At 38.9% G+C, this 18,668-nt stretch overlaps 1 protein-coding gene across 3 annotated transcripts in view; it reads right to left on the bottom strand.

Annotated features, from left to right (window-relative positions):
- Positions 1 to 18,668, bottom strand: part of LOC114642219 (uncharacterized) — a 66,504-nt gene that overhangs the window by 14,015 nt on the left and 33,821 nt on the right. For 2 of the 3 annotated variants that reach the window (XM_028791198.2, XM_028791197.2), the window contains exons 2-6: positions 17,247 to 17,350; positions 14,623 to 14,718; positions 10,240 to 10,301; positions 3,365 to 3,502; positions 771 to 912 (exon numbers count right to left, since the gene is read on the bottom strand). In XM_028791198.2, coding sequence (XP_028647031.1) covers positions 771 to 912; positions 3,365 to 3,502; positions 10,240 to 10,301; positions 14,623 to 14,718; positions 17,247 to 17,350 — 542 coding nt within the window. The remainder of the gene's footprint in view (positions 1 to 770; positions 913 to 3,364; positions 3,503 to 10,239; positions 10,302 to 14,622; positions 14,719 to 17,246; positions 17,351 to 18,668) is intronic. The other variant, XM_051935952.1, reaches the window with a different exon arrangement.

The raw sequence follows: 18,668 nt of genomic DNA on the forward strand, positions 1-18,668 counted from the left end.
GTGTATCCACGAGAATTAAAAAATGTGTTGTTTGGTGAAAGTGAAATCCACATACGCGAGCGGCAGAGATGTGAAGTGGCTGGAGCGTAGTGCAGGTCAGGGGGGTTGGCGAGCGAGGCGAGCAGGGGGCGAAGCCCCTTAGTCTTAAAAAAAAAAAAAAAAAGACACTTAAGATGGCATAAAACCAGAAAAAAAGGACACGATCAAGGTGGTTCCATGGTCAAATAAGTAACTGAAACTCATATGGTTGGTCATTAGACTAACTCATCCCACAGTTCATGCCAGTGGCAAGCCAATATTCAATGAAGATAATCTAAACTGAATACCTTGCTCTTTTTATTAAATAAATTAAATTTTACGATTGCATTATCATCATTAAAGGCTGACACACACTGGGATATTGTTTAGTGATGCAGTCTTATACAGTATATTCAATGTCCTAGATTCATATCCTGCATCCTCTGTTGTGTGAAATCTGCATGTTCTCTGCTTGTCTAGTGTTTTTTTCTTGCAAGTACTACAGCTTTCCTTCCAAAAGCCAAAGAGGAGTGTGTTAGGCCATCTGGCAATCTGGATGGGGCCCTGTTACTAACAAGTTAATTGTCTTTGATTGTGTTATTATTATCAGGTCATCTTATCTTTTATCTCCACTTTCATATCGTCAAGGTAGAGAAGCACACATTTGTCAGATCTGTAAAAAATTGTCCAAAAAGCTGTACCATAAAATAATAATATTATTTTAGATTAAAGCAGGCTAATAAATACTGTACCTCTGCAAGGCAGACAGACACAGTAAGTTGTTGTAGTGCTGTAAGGGGCTCTCTCCTGCCTTGTGAGGGGCCACAGACACTGTAAGAATATAACCCACTGGGTACTCATCACGGATATCTTCACACAAGCGAGCACCAAGTCCTGCCAATTAGAAAAATGCATACTGTTACCAGCATGTTCAATAACATATGGAAAAGATGAATAAGGAAGCCTAGCATGACACTATTAAGAACTTCTGTTAAACATAGATCTGTGTCATCTTACACATCAAAGAAATTATAAAGAGCAGCTGTATATGTTGTACTGAAATTTACGAACACCCACTTATACAAAATTATACTAAACTTCTACACAGCAAAGAAACTGAGTTAGATTTATTTTGCCAAAATCCTTTTTTGACTGTTCATATGTAAGATGTGCTTTTCTGAGTAAAAAGAATTTACAAAATAACTTCCATAGAATATCTTCTCTATGACATTAATGAAAGTTTTTATCTTGATTTAATTTTATTTAAAATCAGTGCAAACAATTAACATGCTGTGAAAATGCATTTGCCCCTTCCTAATATCCTGTGTTTTTGCATATTGTACACAATCACTGGCCTCAAACCTTTACACAAAATTCAGTATTACAGGAAGGAAAGCTAAGTGAACATAGAAAACACTTATAAAATCAATGTTTTCTTTATTCAAGGAACTAAGTTATTTAACACTGATATTATCGATGTGAAAAAGTAACAGCTCACAAAGTTTCAGTATTTAGTTGTGGCACCTTAAGTAACAATAATCACAACTAAATACCTCCTATTTTTGACATCAGTCTTTACATCACTATTGAGGAATTTTAGCCCACTATTCTTTGCAGAACTGCTTTAATTTAGATACAATGCTAGGTTTGCAAGCATGAACTGCTTGTTTTGACTCCTATAACAGCATCTCTACTGGGTTCAAGTCAGAACTTTGGCTGGACTACTCCAAAACTTTAATTTTGTTTCATTTAAGCCATTCTGTTATAAACTTGCAGTAGGACTACAACCAAAACTACAAAAACATAACCCAATTACACTTTAGTTTCAGGTCACAAAATGATGCCCCGACACAATTCTTAAAAAGATTCTGGTAATTTGCAGAATCTGTGTTTCTTTCGATATTGAAAAGTTTTCTTAGTTCCAAGACAGAAAAACATCCCCACACCATCACATTACCTCTCCATTTTTTTATTGTAGTCTGGTGTTGTTACTGACGCACAATGTACTAAGTTTACACTAGACACAGGGCGACCTGTGTTGTTCATTAAGTTCTACTTGTGACTTTTCTGTCCATAAAACATTATTCCAAAGATCATACGTGTGTTTCTTTGCAAATTAGAGATGAGCACTAATGTTATTCTTGGATAGCAGAAGTTCTTGCTTTCCTACATTAACCACAAATCTGTCACACTTGTGCAAAGATGTTCACAAAGCTGCATGAATCCCATTTTACTCGGTCCATTTTTTATTGTGGAGTCATGAACACTGACCTACTTGAGGCTAAAGAGGCTTACAGTCATTTGGATGTTCTTCTAGGGTGTTCTGTGACTTCTAGAATGGGTTGTTGCTGTGCCCTTGGAGTACATTCGGCAAGCCAGCCTTTCCTAAGAAGATTCGCCACTGTTCTAGATGTTCTCTAATTAGGTGCTGCTGCTTTGCAGTAAGGAGACTGTGGAAGATTGTGGGTTCGCTTCCCGGTTCCTCCCTGTGCGGATAGCGCTTTGAGTACTGAGAAAAGCGCTATATAAATATAATGAATTATTATTATTATTATTATCATGGTTCTTATAGTGCAAAGGTGGAGTCCTAGTGCCATAGAAATGGCTTGTAGCACTTTCCTGATTGGTAAGCTTCAACAACTTTTTTCCTCATCTTTCTGAAATATCCTTTAATCGAAGGAGTAGTATTCGTACAAAGTTGTCCAAAATGTTTTATGAATCCCATTTTTATGGACTATTTCTTATTGAGGAGTCATGGACATTGACCTTAGCTTAGACCAGAGAGGCCTGCAATCCTTTGATGTTCTTCTGGGATCTTTTGTGACTTATTGAATGAGTGGTTGCTCTGCCCTTTGAGAGATTTTGGCAAGCCAGCCTTTCCTAGGAAGATTCACCACTGTTCTAAATATCCCAAAACATGTCAATATGTCTAGAATAGTCTGGTGTGAATGCTGTGACTATTTAGTCACTCTTCTGTGTTTTTTATACTTCAACCTCTCTCCAACCTAGTATCTAGTTTCAATTTATCCACCACTTTACAAATTTCTAATCACTTAATTTAATAATATTGAAATAATTAAATAATATTGAAAATCAAGATATGAGCCATCTACCTAATAAATATATGATTTATTACATCTGAAGCAATAAAACCAAGGTACATGGTGATTTTTTCAACATGGATTTAAAATATAATGGTAAAAATCAGGCTCCATGAACTTATCCATTTATTGAACATGCCTTATCAGGTTCCAAGCCATAAGAAAACTGTCTTTAAACTTTATATAGATATTTTTCTGTTTATTGCCAAATCTGTTTTTTTTTTGCATACTATTCCTATACTCACCAGCACCAGTACCACCACTGAGACTATGGAAGAGCACTGTCCCTGAATAGCAGTCCCTTCTCTCAATTTCCTTGCGAAGACTTTCCATCACTCTTTGGCGCAGTCCACTTTCTTTCTGGCTAGGTGGCCCATGGTAACCTACAATAGAATATGCGTTGTCACATGATGAACTGAATTACAATCTACTGTATATTAAAAATTCTTTACATTTTCTACAATTGGTAGGTTCACTTTTCCTACTCTTGATTGCACTTATCTTTGCCATCCAAGTAAATCACAAATATCAGTGGCTATTCACCAAAAGTGCTGATCCCTATTGGTTTTTGTCAAATTTCTTTAATTCTCTGTTTCTCTTTAAATCACTTCTCTGTCAAACAAGAAAAATACTAAAGGCTGATATCTAGCGGAAAAAAAGTATTTCGGGATGTCATATATATGACAATTTTTTTTTCATATTTAGCAGGACTTTTGGAATAATTGTCATTAAAGACCCATCAAATTTTAATATGTAAAACTAGGGGGCTTTGCTCCCTGCTCACTTCGTAAGCCAACCCCGGGGCCGGCGCTACATGCTAGCCACTTTGCAGTTCTACCGCTCGTGTAATTTAAACAAATTGCTATTTTCATGGTAATTGTTACATATGCATAATACAACTAACTATTTTACATTACAGCGAGTAATTAACCATAGTAAAACGTAATAATTTCAAAGTAAATTATGTTTCATGTTGCATTAAGAGTTATTCGTTGTGTTATACAATTTCATTCTGTTTGGATTTGAAATTAACAAATACTTTTTAAACTTACACTTTTACTGTTAAACTTCAGTAAAAACAATGTTTTTAATTACATTTTCGTCAATATCGCATTAAATTTTGATTCTGTTTGGACTTACATTGTGACAATGCAACGTATAACTGCCCGTGAGTGAATTTAATTTCTTTCTCTCTAAAAAATAAACCAACTTTTTTGAATGTTTGTCTCTGTGATTTGTTAATTGTCTTTGCAAAAGCTATTCTAACGGGAAACTGTTAATGTTTTAATACGAATGACATATCAAGATCTCCTTTGGTGTCTAAGGTTATCCGCGGGAGATGTAGTACATTACCTTTCTTGGATACATCCTTCTTTCTACAGTAATTCGGGCGGTGGAAAATCGTAAGGTGTTAACTGTTGTAGATATTCTTCGGGATATTGTAAGTTGATGTTTTCATCTTCTGCACGATCACCAACAACTGTTTCAGCATAGTCTATTGATACACATTTAACCAATTTGCCGTGTAACCGATCATCATTTTTGGCGTTAATTTGTTTGACTTCATCATTCTTGGTGCTAGGATAGCTCATGTACTCATTTTTTCTGTTGATAACCCTTCGTGATGAAATTCTTCAATAAGATTTGGACATAATACGTCTTCTTTAATTGGGAACTTAAAGTGAGGAAAACATTAAAATTTATAAGAGCTGAGAGTGCAGGAACTACTTATGTCAAAAGCATTCACACAAATGACAGATGAGAGTACCATGTGTGTGGTTGAATATGGTTGAGAGGACAGCGTGACTTGAAAAAATCTTATGGCCAAAGTCTCATCTTGTGGGACTTGAAAAAAATCTCTTGAAAAAAGTCTTGTCTCGTCCCGGGATTTTTTTTATATAATAGAGAGATGAATTTCTATTGATTCTTTAAACAGAGGACAAGGTATTTAAAATAACCAATCACAGTCTTATATATTAAAAGACATATTTATTTATGTCTTGCCAGGGTGATGAGAAAATAAAAGTCTGTCCTGCTATGTCACAGTGAGACTGCAGTCGCTGTCCAGCATGTGTTGAATGTGTTCACGATCTGTGAAAATTCCCCTCACTACTTAAATGTAAATCTTTGGTTATTATTTAAAATAAGCTGACTTTGGCAGCCTTATATTTCCAAGTCTCTACATCATTGTTATATTCAAGGGGCAGCAAGAGACTATTTCCATTGATAACAGTTTATCAATTCAATGGATGATATTTTGCCATGTAACTCAAATGTGATGACATTACATATCCATCCATCCATCCATCCATTGTCTCCCGCTTATCCGAGGTCGGGTCGCGGGGGCAGCAGCTTGAGCAGAGATGCCCAGACTTCCCTCTCCCCGGCCACTTCTTCTAGCTCTTCCGGGAGAATCCCAAGGCGTTCCCAGGCCAGTCGAGAGACATAGTCCCTCCAGCGTGTCCTGGGTCTTCCCCGGGGCCTCTTCCCGGTTAGACGTGCCCGGAACACCTCACCAGGGAGGCGTCCAGGAGGCATCCTGATCAGATGCCCGAGCCACCTCATCTGACTCCTCTCGATGCGGAGGAGCAGCGGCTCTACTCTGAGCCCCTCCCGGATGACTGAGCTTTTCACCCTATCTTTAAGGGAAAGCCCAGACACCCTGCGGAGGAAACTCATTTCAGCCGCTTGTATTCGCGATCTCGTTCTTTCGGTCACTACCCATAGCTCATGACCATAGGTGAGGGTAGGAACATAGATCGACTGGTAAATTGAGAGCTTCGCCTTGCGGCTCAGCTCCTTTTTCACCACGACAGACCGATGCAGCGCCCGCATTACTGCGGATGCCGCACCGATCCGCCTGTCGATCTCACGCTCCATTCTTCCCTCACTCGTGAACAAGACCCCGAGATACTTGAACTCCTCCACTTGGGGCAGGATCTCGCTACCAACCCTGAGAGGGCACTCCACCCTTTTCCGGCTAAGGAGCATGGTCTCGGATTTGGAGGTGCTGATTCTCATCCCAGCCGCTTCACACTCGGCTGCGAACCGATCCAGAGAGAGCTGAAGTTCACAGCCTGATGAAGCAAACAGGACAACATCATCTGCAAAAAGCAGTGACCCAATCCTGAGCCCACCAAACCGGACCTCATCAACGCCCTGGCTGTGCCTAGAAATTCTGTCCATAAAAGTTATGAACAGAATCGGTGACAAAGGGCAGCCCTGGCGGAGTCCAACTCTCACTGGAAATGGGTCGACTTACTGCCGGCAATGCGGACCAAGCTCTGGCACCGATCGTACAGGGACTGAACAGCCCTTATCAGGGGGGCCGGTACCCCATACTCTCGGAGTACCCCCCACAGGATTCCCCGAGGGACACGGTCGAATGCCTTTTCCAAGTCCACAAAACACATGTAGACTGGTTGGGCAAACTCCCATGCACCCTCCAGGACCCTGCTAAGGGTATAGAGCTGGTCCACTGTTCCGCGACCAGGACGAAAACCACACTGTTCCTCCTGAATCCGAGGCTCGACTATCCGACGGACCCTCCTCTCCAGGACCCCTGAATAGACTTTTCCAGGGAGGCTGAGGAGTGTGATCCCTCTGTAGTTGGAACACACCCTCCGATCCCCCTTCTTAAAGAGGGGGACCACCACCCCGGTCTGCCAATCCAGAGGCACTGTCCCTGATGTCCATGCGATGTTGCGGAGGCATGTCAGCCAAGACAGTCCTACAACATCCAGAGCCTTGAGGAACTCCGGGCGTATCTCATCCACCCCTGGGGCCCTGCCACCAAGGAGTTTTTTGACCACCTCGGTGACCTCAGTCCCAGAGATGGGGGAGCCCACCTCTGAGTCCCCAGTCTCTGCTTCCTCATTGGAAGGCATGTTAATGGGATTGAGGAGGTCTTCGAAGTATTCCCCCCACCGACCCACAACGTCCCGAGTCGAGGTCAGCAGCGCACCATCCCCACCATATACAGTGTTGACACTGCACTGCTTCCCCTTCCTGAGACGCCGGATGGTGGACCAGAATCTCCTCGAAGCCGTCCGAAAGTCGTTCTCCATGGCCTCCCCAAACTCCTCCCACGCCGAGTTTTTGCCTCAGCAACCACCAAAGCCGCATTCCGCTTGGCCTGCCGGTACCTATCAGCTGCCTCCGGGGTCCCACAGGACAAAAGGGTCCTGTAGGACTCCTTCTTCAGCTTGACGGCATCCTTCACCACCGGTGTCCACCAACGGGTTCGGGGATTGCCGCCACGACAGGCACCGACCACCTTACGGCCACAGCTCCGGTCAGCTGCCTCAACAATAGAGGCACGGAACATGGCCCATTCGGACTCAATGTCCCCCACCTCCCTCGGGATGTGGTCGAAGTTTCTGCCGGAGGTGGGAGTTGAAGCTACTTCTGACAGGGGGCTCTGCCAGACGTTCCCAGCAGACCCTCACAACACGTTTGGGCCTACCACGCCTGACCGGCATCCTCCCCCACCATCGAAGCCAACTCACCACCAGGTGGTGATCAGTTGACAGCTCCGCCCCTCTCTTCAACCCGAGTGTCCAAGACATGTGGCCGCAAGTCCGACGACACGAGCACAAAGTCGATCATCGAACTGAGGCCTAGGGTGTCCTGGTGCCAAGTGCACATATGAACACCCCTATGCTTGAACATGGTGTTCGTTATGGACAATCCGTGACGAGCACAGAAGTCCAATAACAAAACACCGCTCGGGTTCAGATTGGGGGGGCCATTCCTCCCAATCACGCCCTTCCAGGTCTCACTGTCATTGCCCACGTGAGCATTGAAGTCTCCCAGCAGAACGAGGGAGTCCCCAGAAGGTATGCCCTCTAGCACCCCCTCCAGGGACTCCAAAAAGGGTGGGTACTCTGAACAGCTGTTCGGTGCATACGCACAAACAACAGTTAGGACCCGTCCCCCCACCCGAAGGCGAAGGGAGGCTACCCTCTCGTCCACCGGGGTAAACCCCAATGTACAGGCTCCAAGTTGGGGGGCAATAAGTATACCCACACCTGCTCGGCGCCTCTCACCGGGGGCAACTCCAGAGTGGTACAGAGTCCAGCCCCTCTCAAGGAGATTGGTTCCAGAGTCCAAGCTGTGCGTCGAGGTGAGTCCGACTATATCTAGCCGGAACCTCTCAACTTCGCGCACTAGCTCAGGCTCCTTCCCCTTCAGAGAGGTGACATTCCACGTCCCAAGAGCCAGTTTCTGTAGCCGAGGATCGGACCGCCAAGGTCCCCCGCCTTCGGCCACCACCCAACTCACACTGCACCCGACCTCCTTGGCCCCTCCCATAGGTGGTGAGCCCATGGGAAGTGACATTACATAGAAGATAATAATTAATAAATTATATATACATAAAATGTGTTTTGTCATTTATGTAATAAATTATTATTTTGTAATAGTAGGACCAAGGCTCATAAATGCCACCAAATAAAGCCTGTTAATATAAAATTATTTTCCCTTATCCATTTACAACCAATTGAATAATGAAAAACTGAACACAATTCAAATTAAAAAGACCAATTATCACATTAGAAATATTATTATAATAATATAATGTGAATATTAGGTTCATTGGCAGTTATAAATGGCTTTTGTGTGAGTAAGTGTGCACTGAAGTCGACTGGCACCTTACCTAGGGCTGGCTCCTGTCTTCTACCTAATGCCTATGGGACAGGTGCTGACTTCATACAATACGAACTGTATAAGTGGATTAGATAAATTTATGAGCAAAACTTAGTAGTATTCATGCTCAGAAACTTACAGAAAATCAGCATGTGTACATTTCATTACCAGCATTAAGTAAGCAATCATACACAAGAGAATGAAGTTTTTTCCTGAACATAATCATGTTATGTATATTAATTTGTTGATTTTACTTGGTTATCTTTCTTCTTTTGCAAAAATGTTTCAATGAAATTTTAAGCCTATAGCATAATATGTTTAGTGTAAAATGTTTTGGTGGGGTGTCTGGGAACTGAACCAACAATGCTATATATGTACAGTACATTATTCTTGATAAGCACAGATTTTTACTAGCTGATAAAAAGTTATTTTGTGTTTTTGTTTGAATAAGGCTTAATTTCTATAGGATAGTAACTTATTATCCAAATACTGTCTGTGCCTCCCATAGATCTGATTGTTTAAAATTTATTGAAGGTCATTGAAATTGCTTAGCCTGCTACTTGATAGCTCAGTTCTCACATTCCTGGTCTGGATAACTTCTAAGCTCTTAGTTGCATTTGTAGTATATGTTTTAAAAATTAACCATTTACTTTGGCAAAATATATTACATTGAGTTACATGTTTCTTTTTAATAATCTTTATAGAATGTTTTAATTAAATCCAGGCCTATCGCCCATTACCACAGTGACTACGGAATGGCATACCTTTGTAACAAATGTGTGCACTGTTGTAAATTGTACTGATTTCCTGTATTTTACATTAAAGTACATAACTGCCTTCCTCATATCCCTTTTTACTTACTGCTTGCTTACCTAATGACTTGTATTTAATTATTATAAAAGTAGACAGTATCTATCTATCTAGGTAAACCATGCATAAATAATTTTACTTGGTGCAAATGGAAAATCAAAATGTAAATGAAAAAATTTGGAAAATAGGTAAGTAACTAATATTAAAACTGAAAATTTTATAAAATATCTCCTTCAATACCAACAAATGCTTACATTTTGCTTACCAGTTTAATCCTACAAAGCCATAAATATGTATATTGAACAAAACGTACAGAAAAAGGAAAAAAAATTATATATTAACTTAAATATCACTGACATTAATTTTAAATAGCTAATCCTGTGATCTTCAATTAAATTAATTGCACAAGTACGTTAAAAAAATTAAGTCCTGTAAGCAATGGAATGAAGTAATGTTGATACAAGTCTGAAAATCACTATTTTTTAGATCACACAAGAATCTAAAATACAGTACTGTAAGTATGAATGCAGGACTCCACTTAGAGTGATGTAAAATTCAAAAAGTTTTCCAGAGCATAATAAAGGAACTGTTTTGCTTCTTGAACTTGTATAAAGATTAGCGGTTAGAAATGATGCAGCAGTATTGACTTTTCAGTCTTACTTACCATAAGCCCAGTTACTTCCACACCCTTCTTTTTCAAATATAAGATTGGAATCTCGAAAGCATCTTAAAATAAAAAAGAAAACAAATATATATGTTAGTTTTTTCCTTTTAAAAATTAATCACAGGAAGTCACCATATCTTGATGCTTGGGTCTCATCTTGGAACCCCAACACTCCATTCCTCTGTTTTTGAGTTGAGGTTTTCACTGGATAATGATGATGATGATCTCATCAGACCTTCCTCTGATGCAAAGAATCTTGGTGTCATTTTTGAGTTCTCAATTTCTTATTCCATTTCACATAAACCACATTAGGAAACTTATTTTCACCTCTATAACATATGCCATGTTTGCTCATTCCACTGCTTTTCTAATGCTGAGAAACTTGCCCATGCTTTTATCACATCCCGCCTTGATTATTGTAACCCCCTACTGCTTCTAATCTTATATCACAACTCCAGTTGATTAAAAAAAAACTCTAATGCAAGAGTCCTAACATGAACCAGCAACAGCAGGCACATAACACCCATCCTGCTTCACTTCCAGTGGCTCCCTGTGTCTTAAAGGATTGAATATAAAATTCTATTAATAAACTACAAAGCTTTAAATGGCCTTGCACCAGACTACACCAGTAACCTTATCCATCACTATGCTCCTGTTTTTTATTTAATTTTTTAATTACAGTGCATCCGGAAAGTATTCACAACGCATCACTTTTTCTACATTTTGTTATGTTACAGCCTTATTCCAAAATGGATTAAATTCATTTTTTCCCTCAGAAGTCTGCACACAACACCCCATAATGACAACATGAAAAAAGTTTACGTGAGGTTTTGAAAATTTATTAAAAATAAAAAAACTGAGAAATCACATGTACATAAGTATTCACAGCCTTTGCTCAATACTTTGTCGATGCACCTTTGGCAGCAATTACAGCCTCAAGTCTTTTTGAATATGATGCCACAAGCTTGGCACACAAATCCTTGGCCAGTTTTGCCAGTTCCTCTTTGCAGCACCTCTCAAGCTCCATCAGGTTGGATGGGAAGCGTCGGTGCACAGCCATTTTAAGATCTCTCCAGAGATGTTCAATCGGATTCAAGTCTGGGCTCTGGCTGGGCCACTCAAGGACATTCACAGAGTTGTCCTGAAGCCACTCCTTTGATATCTTGGCTGTGTGCTTAGGGTCGTTGTCCTGCTGAAAGATGAACCGTCGCCCCAGTCTGAGGTCAAGAGCGCTCTGTCTCTGTACATTACTGCAGTCATCTTTCCCTTTATCCTGACTAGTCTCCCAGTCCCTGCCACTGAAAAACATCCCCACAGCATGATGCTGCAACCACCATGCTTCACTGTAGGGATGGTGCCAGGTTTCCCCCAAATGTGACGCCTGGCATTCACACCAAAGAGTTCAATCTTTGTCTCATCAGACCAGAGAATTTTCTTTCTCATGGTCTGAGAGTCCTTCAGGTGCCTTTTGGCAAACTCCAGGCGGGCTGCCATGTGCCTTTTACTAAGGAGTGGCTTCCGTCTGGCCACTCTACCATACAGGCCTGATTGGTGGATTGCTGCACTTACGGATGATGGAGGCCACTGTGCTCATTGGGACCTTCAAAGCAGCAGAACTTTTTCTGTAACCTTCCCCAGATTTGTGCCTTGAAACAATCCTGTCTCAGAGGTCTACAGACAATTCCTTTGACTTCATGCTTGGTTTGTGCTCTGACATGAACTGTCAACTTTCCAAATCATGTCCAACCAACTGAATTTACCACAGGTGGACTCCAATTAAGCTGCAGAAACATCTCAAGGATGATCAGGGGAAACAGGATGCACCTGAGCTCAATTTCGAGCTTCATGGCAAAGGCTGTGAATACTTATGTACATGTGCTTTCTCAATTTTTTTATTTTTAATAAATTTGCAAAAATCTCAAACTTTTTTCACGTTGTCATTATGGGGTGTTGTGTGTAGAATTCTGAGGAAAAAAATGAATTTAATCCATTTTGGAATAAGGCTGTAACGTAACAAAATGTGGAAAAAGTGATGCGCTGTGAATACTTTCCGGATGCACTGTATATCTCTACATAAAAATGAAAAAATAATCACTGTTTAAATTTAGAATTTACCAGCAAATATAGTAACTATTCAAGCAATAGAAAATAAAGAATGAAAATAGATTGAGTATAGGGATGCTTTTCAGCATTGGTTGTCTGTTTGCAGCAGTTAAATGATGTTACATGTTCCTGCTCGAGCCAGGCTACCTTTGCCCAATTCATAATTGTTTTCCTTGTACGGTATTATCCAACACAGAATACGAGGGTGACATATCCTACCTATGCACAAAGAGGAGAATGCAGGAAATCACCATAAATGAAATACTGTTTCATTGGAGAATGCAGAACACATACAAACAGAGGAAGACCAACATTCACACTGATGCAATTTAAAGATGCAACGTCTAAGTGTCTGAATTGTGGAAGGACATCAGAGGAAACAAATCCAGACAGATATGTCAAACACCTGGAAACATTTTTGTCTGGACTCAAACCTAAATCCCAAGCATAGCAACAACAGTGTGGTTAGTGGTTCTGCTTTAATATGAAAAGTTCAGCAATAATATACATTTTTAATTAAGACAACCAGACAGACTACTTTTTCAAAAAAAGTTATTTTTCATCCCCATCCAAACACTTTCCACTCATAAAAAACCTTCTGCAATCAAGATGACTTAAGTCTGTTTTTTCTCAAATAAATTGATGATGCAATTTCTGCAGATTATGCTCAAGTGTGAGTACTAGATGTAGTAACACAAGTAATAAACATATGTACATTAGACTGTAGTGTGGCTATCATGAAGAGGGTGGAGAATTATCATGACAGCATTCAATCACTGTGACTTTTCACATTTCACTGTTAATAGAGAATATTAAAGCATTTAATACAGATAGTTTTGCTATTGAACAAAATCTCTATAATTGTAAACTGACTATAAATGAAAACAATACTGATTTCATAAATATTCACTCCCTTGAGTCAATATTTTGCAAAGGCATGTTTACAGAAAATCCAGCACTGCATCTTTTAAGATACGATTCTACCAGTTAAACACAAAAGAGTACTATATTTTTTAGCCAATTTTTCTTAGAAAAATTGTTTTCACTCCCATTAGTTGAATGTTAAGTGTCGATGAACTGCAGCAGTTTTAATTCTCTCTGGCACATACTTTTGATTAGAATGAGGCATGGGCTTTGCAAAGCACTGACCATTTTGCTTAAGCCAGTGTGACTATACTTTGTGTTCTTTGTCACTGCTCTCCTTTAAGATTAATTCTCTCTCATTTCTCTAGTATCTTGAAGACTGCTTGAAGTTTTTCTGTATTTTTCAACATCAATTATTTTATTACAGCCCATCCTCCCATGGCATGACTGGTTAATTGACACTATAGTGTCATGCTACCAAGTCCAGAATTTCTGCTTCCAGAAGGATTTACAGAATATTGTATGCGCTACACAACAAAGACAAATTTTGGTCACGTCAGACCATTCATTATTCTTGCAATTGTCCTCAGTGACTTTCACATGCCTTCTGACAAGGTCAAATTAAGATCAGACGTGAAACTGTTTCAACACTCTTTTGTAAATTTCATATTTGTAAATCAACCAATCAGTTAATGTGATATGTATGGATTCTTCCATGTCTGCCATACAAGACTAATTCCTTTAGAATTTCCAAAGGGCTCTTGGTAGTTTATTTTAGTTTAACAAATAACGTCCATGTAAAACCTGTTATGTGTTGTTTGTCACTTCAGTTTAGATTTACTTAAGTTTAATGATGGTTAGACGATTGTTAGTTATGCTCTTATATGTAATACAATAGGAGTGATTAGTGGGTGTACTTGTATTTTCACATAACTGTAACTTCCTTCAATATGATAGCACCAGGTACACTGTCATATTGATAAAATAACTAAAGCACTGTTGGTGGTACATGAACCATTAATTGTTAGTCCAACCCCCTTCATTCGAAAATAAACCAGTGTTGCATTATGTACAACGCATTATGAGTTGATCTTCAAAATACCATAAGGTAAATGTGTGTTTACTGGTAAGCATGCCTCTCAGTCTTGTAACAAAAATGTCCTGTCAGTCTGGACGGTAAGCTAAACTGCATTGCATTTACTTTAAATGTAATAATACTAAATGTGGAAGTCAAATGCAAACAACTTTCAATGACAAAAACGATATTATTACATGCTGGCACACTTATAAAAATAACCATCTCAAACCTTTGCTCAAATATTTCTAGCTTAATGTTTCTGTATACATACTCTTCAGATTAGTGTTTATTTCATCATCTCTATCAACACAGCAGGTGTCAGCTGAAGGCATACAAACCCGTTCTTTACTTGCGTTTGTCCTTTTCTCACAACTTTGGGCTCACTGTCTACACAAATTGCAGCCAGTTTTCCATCACTGCTGACAAATGGATACCTGAAGGGACAAAAACAATAAAAGGTGCTGAAAGATTTCATTCAGACTATTAAATCTACTGAGCTAGGCAGACTTTCTGGCAAGACGCTGCAAATATATATATTTACATATCTTCTTGTAAAGAAGCATAGTTCAACAATAAAAATAATTCTTGCAATGGCTTAAGCAATCAGTTTTATCAGCCAACTAGTAGGCTATTGATTCAACACCAATCTTAACTAAACAGGTGCACGCCTGAGTAAATACATTTACCTGCCAATACCATACTCTAGAGATATGAAAATAATTAATCTAAACTGTCCAAGTAAAGCACCACAAAATGCAGTCAACTGCAGAAAGATGCTTATGAAATAACTAAGTTGTTGGTTTGAACACTCAGCCATAATATACAAATACAGCTTACTAAAATAATATGCGAGTTTTTGAGATGTTTACAAAATGCACATTGTTTGCCTAATTTGTCACAAATAGATGTCTTCTCCATTATGGCAAAAATCTATTACCCATTCAATAAAGTAACTATTTTTTAAGATACAATGTTAGAAGATCCCAACTGCTTCACCAGTATATTACACAGCTCTCGCTTGATTTGTTTTCAGGTACAGTAACTGTTTTCTCAGTTATCTAAAAAGTCATACATCAGTGATTTTGTCTTAGTAAACAGTTGAACTAAACAAGGTTTGTATTTCCACCACCTTTGTTCTTGATCAACTTAGATGCTGTAATGCATGTTGTACACAGCAAGACACTTGGACTCCTGTAGGGACTTATTTATCCAAAGGAACATCTAAATAATGCTAATGACGTCTTCCTTCTCTTACAGTATTTTAAGGACACTCAGTCACATCTGAATATATTATTTGCACATGTTAAATATGCCAGACTGGATATCAGCACCAGCAATACCAAGGGAATATGAACAACCCCTTCTTCTAAATTCAGAAACAGAAAAAATTAATTTGCTAGCTAGGCAGTTTAATTACAGAGAATGGGGACAACAACTTAAACAATAATATAAGAATACATAAGACTTGAAGTCTTTATCTCCCTGAAAATCGTGGCGCTTGGCAATTACATCTAGATCTACTAAGCTGTGGATACTTAAAGCCACTGATAAATCAATTCCTTTAAATACTTGTGGGACTTTGCGAGTCATAGACAATTTAGCTATAAAGGTCCAAACATTTGTTAACAAAGGTTTATGATGAATATTTGGAATCCATTGGCAGCTGGCCATTATATCAAACAGAGATCTATGACAACTAACAAAACAAGAGACATAAGAATGGTAATGAAGATGCACAGATGGAGGCTGATTGAACATATCCTCAAACATGAACTTAACAACATTTCACAAAAAGCATTAGAATGAAACCCTCATGGAAAAAGAAAAGTGGGGATGCCTAAACAAATAAGGAGACATTCAGTGGAGACAAAAGTGACAGAACAAGGGTAAACAAGGATTAAGAGCTTAGAGTAGAACCATATTAGATGAAAGCATTCTGTTGAACTCTTTGCATAACAGAGGTGCTATAGGACTCATATATATTATACACAATCAGTCACAACCACTGGATTAATTGGTCATTAAAACTGTAACATAAAAGAGGGCTTTTAGGGAATGGCCAGAAGATAAACAACTGTGTATGATGTCCAGTTGACATAAGGGTCCATAAGTACATACAGAATGGCAATATACAGAGCTAGGCAAAGCCCTAGGAAACAGAAGGAAACTTGCTTAGGCAGAGACGAGGTACTTCATGCCAATGCAGAAAGAAGTACACTACCACAGATTAAAGCAGCACCCCAGGGTTACAGATGGCAGCAAATATCTACTATAAAAGTATATGTTGAACACTTTTACATATTTTGGAGGATAAGCCACCTAAGACCTACCAGGAATGTCTGACCTCTTACTGGAGCTCTGGGATGCAGAAATATCTTTGGCCACTAGAAGGAGCTCTGGGGGAAAAAAAAACAAGGCCTTCCCAACCTCAAAATGTTTCTTGGTATTGCCCTGAAAGTAGCCCTTTATGTTGGCTTTAAAGGCTGCTCTCTACTACAGACCTACCTAATGAGTCTAGAGGGCAGTAAAGAAAATGGTTTACTGGAGGTGCATCTTGTACACTTAATAATAATAATTTATTATTATCATCATCATCATTTTGGCTATTATGGGATAATTCCGATTATGTGGATGCAATAGACTATCACTTTTACCCTAATTCAGGAATTAAGATTCTTATTTTCATGCATTTTAATTTTCACTCAGGAAAATGTACCTGCCGGCACAAATATGAAAATACAGTTGTGCTTTTAATTTACTTTGAGATGTCATTAACTGTTAAAAATTTGATATAAAAAAGGATTAATAATACATTTGTTTAAATCTTTCGTATGTGTGTGCATTGGTGGATCAATGGAAACAAGAATAAAAAAAAAAAATCTTCAAAAAACAGCTTCACTATTTAGTTTTTTTTTTTTTATATTTATATAGGACATATAACATAAAAAAAGAGAATCTTTACCTGTCACTTGGGCAGTTTGGTCCAGCCCTATCTGCAATGAAGCTCCACCATTCTTGTCCTATTTGATTTCCACACTGACCGACATGCAGCCAAACTGCAGACATCTGCACAATTTGCCCAAAAAAAAAAAAAAAAAGTTTGATTATCTCAACACACGACTTAGTATCCATTACTGTGACTCTTTTCAGTTGCATGCTATTAAAACGTTGCTGTCATGTTAATGTTGCTATTTTTATATTTTAAATCTCAAAAGTGGCAATTTATAGGCTTTATTCAACAAACATGGACACTAATGATAACAGACTTTGTTTTGCACGTCTGTGTTTTACCTGTATTTTAATGTCTCACTTAGTAGCAGGGTGTGGTACCGTGTTAGCCATTAGGGATGCAATGAGATGTCAAGTAAAATGACACGTTCTATTGGCACACTAAAAAGATTACAATATGCAAGCTTTCCAGGCAACTCAGGCCCCTTCTTCAGGCAGGTTGTAAACTTGCTTGTAATTATGTCATTTTGCTTGACTGCTCAATGTGTCACCTTAATTCCATGGCACTGTTCATTTAAACTGGGGTCTGTTAATCTCCGCTTATTAACTTTGTTTAGCAATAAATGTTTTTGTCACACAAGGCCTGCTATTAAACATGGGTTTGCTAACACTTCTTAATTCCCTGTCAACTGTAAATCAGCAGGAGCTGTTAATGAGGTTTTTGCTTTTGACAAATTCATACTTTGACTAATATTGTGAATAATTTCTGCAAATTAATATTTAAAGTGATAATGTAAGTAGCACCAACATTAGCTATTACCTCAAGTTCAGAATCACCTAAATAATGGCTAATTTAATGTATATAATACATTTTGTGATTTTAAAAACGTGCCAGCACTTTGGTCCTTACAAGCCGAAGATAATGAGGGAACCATAAAATGATCCACCAAGCATGTAATTTTCTGGACCCGTGTCTTGCCTGTTATTGGATGGCCACATTGACTGAAGGTTTACATTTCAAGCAGTGTCTTAATTAGAATACAATTACTGCTGCTAACAGAATATATTCATGTCTTAATTTTAGTTTATTCACTTATTAAAATTAAAAAATCATCCTCAAATTCTTTAACTCAAAATTATACGAAGAAATATATAGAAGAAAGGGTAGAGCAGGCTATTTTTCCTTAGAAGACTGCATTTATTTAATGTAGGAATTGATATACTTCACATCTCCCATAACTCTGTGATGGCCAGTGCAATATTCTATGCTGTGGTGTGCTTGGCTGATAACATCACTTCTAGAGAGGCCCCCAGATAATGGATGCCCTCTGGATCCCCTGGAGGTAGTAGCAAAGAGGAGAATTAAAACAAAACTGAGTGCTATTATGAACAATGTTGCACATCCTCTCTCTGACACAATAACTCTGAGGACTTT

The sequence above is a fragment of the Erpetoichthys calabaricus genome, chromosome 13, assembly GCF_900747795.2.
Source record: "Erpetoichthys calabaricus chromosome 13, fErpCal1.3, whole genome shotgun sequence".
Classification (NCBI taxonomy): domain Eukaryota; kingdom Metazoa; phylum Chordata; class Cladistia; order Polypteriformes; family Polypteridae; genus Erpetoichthys; species Erpetoichthys calabaricus.